Source organism: Engraulis encrasicolus, chromosome 2 (genome assembly GCF_034702125.1).
Source record: "Engraulis encrasicolus isolate BLACKSEA-1 chromosome 2, IST_EnEncr_1.0, whole genome shotgun sequence".
Lineage (NCBI taxonomy): Eukaryota > Metazoa > Chordata > Actinopteri > Clupeiformes > Engraulidae > Engraulis > Engraulis encrasicolus.
In genome coordinates, this window is record NC_085858.1 from 29,601,017 (window position 1) to 29,609,289 (window position 8,273).

At 43.5% G+C, this 8,273-nt stretch overlaps 1 protein-coding gene across 1 annotated transcript in view; it reads left to right on the plus strand.

Moving 5' to 3' along the window:
* has2 (hyaluronan synthase 2) overlaps positions 1–7,514 on the plus strand; it is a 25,666-nt gene extending 18,152 nt beyond the window's left edge. Inside the window, exons 3-4 of the mRNA XM_063214658.1 lie at positions 4,688–4,789; positions 6,550–7,514. Coding sequence (XP_063070728.1) covers positions 4,688–4,789; positions 6,550–7,479 — 1,032 coding nt within the window. The 3' untranslated portion in view covers positions 7,480–7,514. The remainder of the gene's footprint in view (positions 1–4,687; positions 4,790–6,549) is intronic.
* Positions 7,515–8,273: the final 759 nt, after the last annotated feature.

An 8,273-nucleotide genomic window follows, 5' to 3' on the forward strand; every position in this document is an offset into this window, starting at 1 on the left:
CGGCCGGATGGGGAGCAGCTCATACATACATATGGTCTGGCTGGGCAGACATGGGCAGGCCTGTCACAACCAGGCAGGCAAAGTAGGCAATTGCCTATGGCCCCCACGTGAAAAGGGGGCCCTGTGGTAAGGACTGGTTTTGTACTTATGTATTCAAATGATAGCAATGACAACTTTTTGAGTGAGGCGAAACCTCCCTAAAATACTGCCATCAAAATCTCTCTCTCGGGGGGAACCCTCCCCATTAGTTAAAAGAGGAGAAGGGCCCCAAGTCTCTCTTTGCCTAGGGCCCCCAAATACCTTGAAACGGGCCTGGACATGGGGAGACATGGGAAAAACATGGGGAGAGGGGGATGTAATAGAGGAGGAGGGGCACTTAGATGGGAGGTAAGAGGATGAGGAGGGGGTTGATGGTAGATGGGGAGAGTGGAGGGGGGTGGTGCATATATGGGAACAGATGGAGAGAACGGGGGAATAGAAGTGGGGTATAGATGGAGAGGATATAGGGGTACCTATTGGGGGTGTACTGCTTCATATGCTTGGGTAGAGATGGAGGGACAGATCTCACCAGGGATATACAGATTGTACAGTAGATGGAGATGAGGTTTGATGATTGGATGATGGAGCGACGTTTCCACTCTGCCTGTTGATAGGGGAATAGAGATGAGGGAGTAAAAGGGATGGGAGCTTGGGGGGTAGAGGAAGGAGGAAGGGGTGGATGAGTTTCGTTGTAAAATGACGTAAACGCCGTTTTTTTTAACTTGTTTACTTGTACTTGTTTACAAATGACTGTTGATCTTTGTGTGAATTGTTGCCATTCAAATATTTTGAGAACAATACATTTTGCTTTGCAATGCAATGCAATACAATGCAATGCCCAATACAAACATGTACATTTCCCAAAATGTTCCAAAATGGATATACCGATAAGTCATTTTGCAACAAATGTCTTCAAATAGTAACAGGCAGGGTGGTAGAGATGGAGGGGTGTGCTTGTGTGTTGGGGGGGCTGCTGTGGCTGGAGTACATTTCCACTTCGCTCGCTGCCTGACCAGCGGCACGCTTCTGGTGTCAGCGCGTAGGAGCAAATGGCATGCAGAGGGACAGATGGGCCACAGAGAGGGAGGAAGCACTAAATGCCTACTACAGGGCTATCCAGTAGCAGTTATGTAAAGCTCTCTGTATCATGCTGACATGAGTAGGCTGTACACATGTCAGAAGTCAGAACAACACATATTAAGAACGGCAACAGTATTTCATTCATGCTTTGGGCCATTATGATTGAGTGCTATTCAGTTTTGGTTATGTCACGTTTATAAGTTTTGGGGTGACAAATATAGAAATGAAACTTAATGTAAACTGTAAAAAAAACCTTGTCATTACCGTTCATGCATTGTGGAACGTTTATAAATGTCTGGTGACGCGCTTATGTAGACCTTCTTAAATGTGTACAGTAAGGTTTTTTCTGCCCATAACATGCTTGTTCGGTACACAACAGTTGGTTATTTAACACATAAAACAGAGGAAAACACACTCAAAGCAAAATCTTAATATTAACATTTTTTTAGACCATGTCTACAACAGACACATTTCAATCCAGTGAATCCATTACCGTAATGATGGAATCAGAATGCAGTGATTCGGAGGTTTGCTGTGAATTGAAAGAGAATCATTTTATGGCACATACTACAATATATTTCACAACATTATAGCATAATAATACTTTGGAATTTTGTTATTTTCAAGAGGATCTTTTCCCATGAATTGTTTAGTCTGCCAATATTATAGTCTAATTAGGACGTTTGGATGTGTGTATAGAGTGTGCCTTTGTGTGTATGTGTAGAATGTATGTGTGTATGTGTCACAGCCAATGAGAGGCCAGCAGCTTTTCCTGTGGTATATAACAGTGTCTAATTCTGCAAAGAGGCTATAAATTATGTCTTTATCGCCACCATAGCACGCACCTGGTTCCAATGAGGGCCTGACCTGCAGTTCAAGTTCAGTGTTGTAATTAAATTTAATCCTATCACTGCACACGGACCTAGCGGACTACCAGATTTCTGTGGTTAATGTGGCCGTGGGGTCGACTCTGTTTGTGAATGTGTGTGTGTGTGTGTGTGTGTGTGTGTGTGTGTGTGTGTGTGTGTGTGTGTGTGTGTGTGTGTGTGTATGTGTGTGGCTGTGTGTCTGTCTGTGTGTGTGTGTGTGGCTGTGTGTGGCTGTGAGTGACACTCACTTGATTGCTTTGGAGGAAGTTAAGACATTGTTTGTGGGTCATGTGCTGGAAAAAGGATAGCAGTAAAAAAAAAAAAAAGAACAGATATTGCTATACATTACTTACTTAACTTTAATGATACGTAACAGATGCCTTTATCCATGGGAACATAACATTTAAGAAAAGAAAAAAACACTAATTACAAACATCACTACTATTTCAGCCTTAATCATGCATGCCGTCTACTTTACACATGGCCTGCCAATCTGAAACCGACTGGGAAAACTCTCAAACCACTGTAACCAAAGTTTGGTTATGCGCTGCATGCCATGCAAAATGACCCCAATGAGTGCATTTCATGTCTCAAAAAGACAAATGTTTACAGAAACTGTCTGAGCCGAAGTTCTATGGCATTGCTTGGCCTTCTCTGTGTGTTTGATGTGGTTAGCTTAGCACGCCTCCATCCAGCTTTAGCTGTTGCCGTCATCAATGTAGCGCACCTGCAGGATTTAAAGACACTCTCAGATAATAGCAGTAGACGGCATTACGGCATGCAACACGTGTGTTTACTGGACATCAAAAGCCTGATCCCTCGCTACATCTCAGCAGACGTCAAAATGAATCATAATTGCTTTCGTTTTTTTCACTTTCCGTTTTTTTTTTCCTAATCGGCATCCCATCACAGTGGCTGATGTCTGACTCATTATGGGAAAAGTCAACATCTGTGCGCGCCATTCATCTCGAGTGGATAAAAGCTCCCATCCTATCAAGGCATATTGCAAGGAGATTATGCGTGTTTTGGTGTGGTGTGTAATACGGAACACCAGCCTTATTGGACGCCGTGTATATCGTAAGATGTTTGAGAAATTGCTATCAGAGATGTGAGGGCTTGATGTTGAGAGTTAGTGGGTCAAGAGAAGCTGATTGAGAAAAGATGTGTAGACGTTCCCTTTCATATGTATAGTAACGAGAAATGGCATCCCTGTTTTTACAGAATCGATCATACAACTTATTTTGTGATGTAGATAAAAACATGTTTTGACGTGTTCCAGTTCTTTGTGTACATGCGTAATAAGGTGAACCGTACTGAGCTGTGCTTATGGCCAGACTGTCTCTCTTAAAAGCTTTTCTGTTTGGGCTGCCTGGACTGACACCAAGTTTTTGCATTTTCATCACAGCATGTCATGTTTCCGAGATGCTTTTCAGCGTTTTTGATTAAATCATATCATGTAGACAGACATGAATAGCACTCTTGTGCCACAACAGCAGACGTCAGACATCCAACGACAATGTCCAAAAACTTTGGGGGGAAAAATGAGATGGACAACAATGTCACTTACTGTAAGACTTAACCCGTTAAGACACAGTTTTATAAATGTGCTGTTACCAGAATGGCAATGACCAAGTCGTAATGCATTACTAAAGGCCATGTGTGTTATGTATAATACTGTGGTTAACTTTTCAATGTCTATTATAGCGTGTCACTGGAGGTACGGCGTGCATTAAGGGGCTATGTTCAGTTCTAGATGTTATGAAGACTTAAAAAATATATATATACAGAATATATATATATATACAGTACGTACTCACAGTATACATACATATGCACAGGGTGCGATTTGTCGGAAAACCAGAAGGGGGGATAGGTTTCAGATTTTAAGCATTATCAATGGAGTTACATTAAACGATTAAAAGCATGTAGAAAAAGTGGCGATATCAAAACCAGAAAAGGAGACAACCCCCCCCCTACAAATCGCACCATGCATATGCAATATATATACGTAGTCACAGAGTGTAGTTTCCACATGCATCGGTTCACTTGTGGACAATTCTCTTCAGGGCTATTAGAAGAGCTCTTTATGTGCCATGATGATTTAGTGAAGATGTAACACTTCAGCTCAGCTGCCCACGTTGCCAAGTCTCTTGTGTACACGTGGCTGTTGTTATGCGTGTCATGGTGATGAGACCCTTTCCAGGATGTCCACAGAATACGTCTCTGACCTCGGCTGAACTTTCAACTGGCCTCAAAGCCACTGGCTTTTTAACAAGGGCTCTTAGGGTGTGTGACCAGCTGTGGTGTGTGTGTGTGTGTGTGTGTGTGTGTGTGTGTGTGTGTGTGTGTGTGTGTGTGTGTGTGTGTGTGTGTGTGTGTGTGTGTGTGTGTGTGTGTGTGTGTGTGTGTGTGTGTGTGTGTGTGTGTGAGAGAGAGAGAGAGAGAGAGAGAGAGAGAGAGAGAGAGAGAGAGAGAGAGAGAGAGAGAGAGAGAGAGAGAGAGAGAGTGTGTGTGTGTGTGTGGGGGGGGGGGGGGGTCATCTGTGATCTGTGAGTGTATGCAGGCACCTGTGATCTTTGTGTGTGTGTGTGTGCATGCGTACGTGTGTGCGTGCGTGCATGTGTGTGTGTGTGTGTGTGTGTGTTCTCAGCCATTCTCAGACGTTTTACAGGTGGGTGTGTGGTGTTGTGTTTTGACAGGTGTGTGACTCGGACACCATGCTGGATCCAGCGTCCTCTGTGGAGATGGTGAAGGTGCTGGAGGACGACCCCATGGTTGGAGGAGTAGGAGGAGACGTCCAGGTACATTACATTATATTACATTACATTAATTATATGTTTACATGGTTTAAACTGCACATTGGCTGGTCTGGTCAAACGCAATTTCTCAAGGAAGTCAAGTGTACTTTATTGTCAAAAATCTATGTGACAGGGTTAGTGCAGAAGTTTGACATTGCGTTTGGCGTAAATGCGCCGATTATTTTTTGGGCTGGAGAAATGGAATCCTGCTACATGCTCCCAGACCTAGTAGTGGAGCTCACAAAGCTGTGTGGAACTACAGGTCGGGCAAGAGCCAGGCAAACTATTATAACCTAATTGTCACCAAAATTGTAACGACAAAGTCTGAATGGCTTACTTAAGGCTCTCAGTAATGTCAAAGCCATTGTTAATATAAGTCTTTTCAGTAAAGAGCAAACGGCCCACCGGCGGACTTATTTACACACTGCAGTCTCGGCCCTTCTTGAGGAGTCTGTCTCCGTGATCTGAATGGTTGTTGTTTTGTCCTGTAGTATATGAAGGGAAAGAAAGATGTCTTACGACTCTGCCTTGGAGACCTTCCTGCCTATATGAGAGGGTTCCAAAGGAGGATTTATGACCTTAGCAGGACCTCTGGCTTCTCATTACGGGCATAACATTTGGTATAAAGATACATTTTAAAAGATGTTTAAAAGATGTTTGTACAATATTTACACATTGCTGAGCCAAAGGAGGCTCTATTTATGACCTCAGTAGGAACTCTGGCTTCTCATTATGCACATAACATTTTAAAGTGGTATAAAGATACTATGCTTTCCAAAAAGATGTTTTGCACAATATTTACACATTGCTGTGTGACATATTTGGCAAGGCGATACTTGCCTCAAAAATTTGACGTCTTTATTCATTACCACAACTCGTAAATTACAAGTTTGAAAACTCATCAATGGAGATATTTGATGTGATGAAATTTCCAGTAATGCATTTTAATTGAGTTTGATGGAGTGCTGAATACTTACAGGAAATCTGTTCAAAACAACTTAGTGACTTTTGACTCACATTCTTCCCTTTGCTTGTAGCAATAGTACATTACAAGCATTACTAGCTTTAGAACTTTTTCCAGAAACTGTCAAAGGGTCTTCTATTTTGATTAACATTTTAGGTACCATAATGAGTTTCATTTGCTGGTATAAATGTGACAACTGTCTGGGATTGTATACCAACAAATATTGTTAACTACATACTTCAGCTGGTCAACCATTCTTTTACCATTTTAGCCATCCGGTGGCAACTCACTTGTAGAATATTTGTTCTGTAATTGCTGAATAAAAGTAGCCTAATACATTATTGATTATTTATTGATAAATGTATCGCTTATCCTTATCCAAATGAATAACATCTCCATATCACAGTTTGTAGTCCCTTCAAGTTCAAATTACACTCAACAGGAATCATGAATTCGTTGAATCGTTCCTTCAAATAGATGACTATGGCTACACAACTATGTAACCTTTCACCATGGTAACAAGATTTTTTTCCCTTCTAACAGATTCTCAATAAGTGCAAGTCATGGGCCTCATAATGAAAAGTGATCCATGGCTAAATCTCTATAGATAAACTTACATACATTTGACCACTATACTGCAGTTGTTCTACCCTTTCACAGATTCTGAAGAAACACAATATGGGATGTGAATCTCGTAAAGAAAATGTTAAAAAAAATTGACAAGTTGGGATGAGACTGTTTTGGAATATGAACCTGCAGTATATTGGATTCTAATTTCATCTACTCTCCTCTCTCACAGATTCTGAACAAATACGAGTCGTGGATCTCCTTCCTGAGCAGCGTACGCTACTGGATGGCGTTCAACATCGAGCGGGCGTGCCAGTCCTACTTCGGCTGCGTGCAGTGCATCAGCGGCCCCCTGGGGATGTACCGCAACTCCCTGCTGCAGGAGTTCCTGGAGGACTGGTACAACCAGACCTTCATGGGCAGCCACTGCAGCTTCGGCGACGACCGACACCTGACCAACCGCGTGCTGAGCCTGGGCTACGCCACCAAGTACACGGCGCGCTCCAAGTGCCTGACGGAGACGCCCATCACCTACCTGCGCTGGCTGAACCAGCAGACGCGCTGGAGCAAGTCCTACTTCCGCGAGTGGCTCTACAACTCCATGTGGTTCCACAAGCACCACCTGTGGATGACGTACGAGGCGGTGATCACGGGCTTCTTCCCCTTCTTCCTCATCGCCACGGCGATCCAGCTCTTCTACCAGGGCCGGCTCTGGAACATCCTGCTCTTCCTGCTGATCGTGCAGGCCGTGGCGCTCATCAAGTCCTCCTTCGCCAGCTGCCTGCGCGGCAACATCGTCATGGTCTTCATGTCCTTCTACTCCGTCCTGTACATGTCCAGCCTGCTGCCCGCCAAGATGTTCGCCATCGCCACCATCAACAAGTCCGGCTGGGGCACGTCGGGCAGGAAGACCATCGTGGTGAACTTCATCGGCCTGGTGCCCATCTCCGTGTGGTTCACCATCCTGTTCTTTGGCATTATATACACCATCATACAGGAGACCAGGAAGCCTTTTCCCGAGTCGGAGAAGATCATCCTGATCATTGGCGCCATTGCGTACGCCAGTTACTGGGTGGTGCTGTTGACGTTGTACCTGGCGCTGATAGCCAAGTGTGGCAAGAGGAAAAGTGAACAGCAATACGACATGGTGCTGGATGTGTGATTGTCCCTCCTTTCCTTCCTCCCTTCTCCTTCTCCTGTGGCCTAGTGTTGTGTGTGTGTGTGTGTGTGTGTGTGTGTGTGTGTGTGTGTGTGTGTGTGTGTGTGTGTGTGTGTGTGTGTGTGTGTGTGTGTGTGTGTGTGTGTGTGTGTTTGTGTGTGTGTGTGCGTGGGTGCGTGTGTGCGTGCTTCTTCTCCACTATGTTTACATTGTGAAAGTATTTTAAAGACCGACTGACGGACTAAGATGGACTCTCAGGTAGGCGATCGGATCAAGGTCAAGGTCGACGTCAAGGTCGAGGTGAAGGTGAAGGTGAAGGTGAAGGTCTGCGGCGCCCGCCAAACGAAAGAGAAATCTTTGCTGCTGTGACTGAAACAAACAAGCAAAAAAATGGTATAGTGATGTTTGAGAAACACTAATGTCCATAATCACCTGCACCACCTAAACAAATGGGCATCCTGTTCCTGTGTTGTTGGTTTTTTTGCTTTTGTTGTCGTTTCACATAATGGAAGTATGAGTTCCTATGCACTTTTCAATGTTTCACTCTCATTGCATATAATGCTTGACAGATTAATTTTTGAAGTACCAAATACCTCAGTGGTTATGTTGTCACGGTGTGAGTGATTGGGATGCAGTCATGCAAGACTGTCTGAAATAATTTATAATAGTTTTTTTTAACATTATGTGTTATGTAAACGTTCTTTTTTTTTTAAATGAAAGCCAAAAACAGAACTTTGAAGTATTTGGTCATGCTGTACTTTAATTTGCATATTGTATTTTATTACCTTTTTATATAG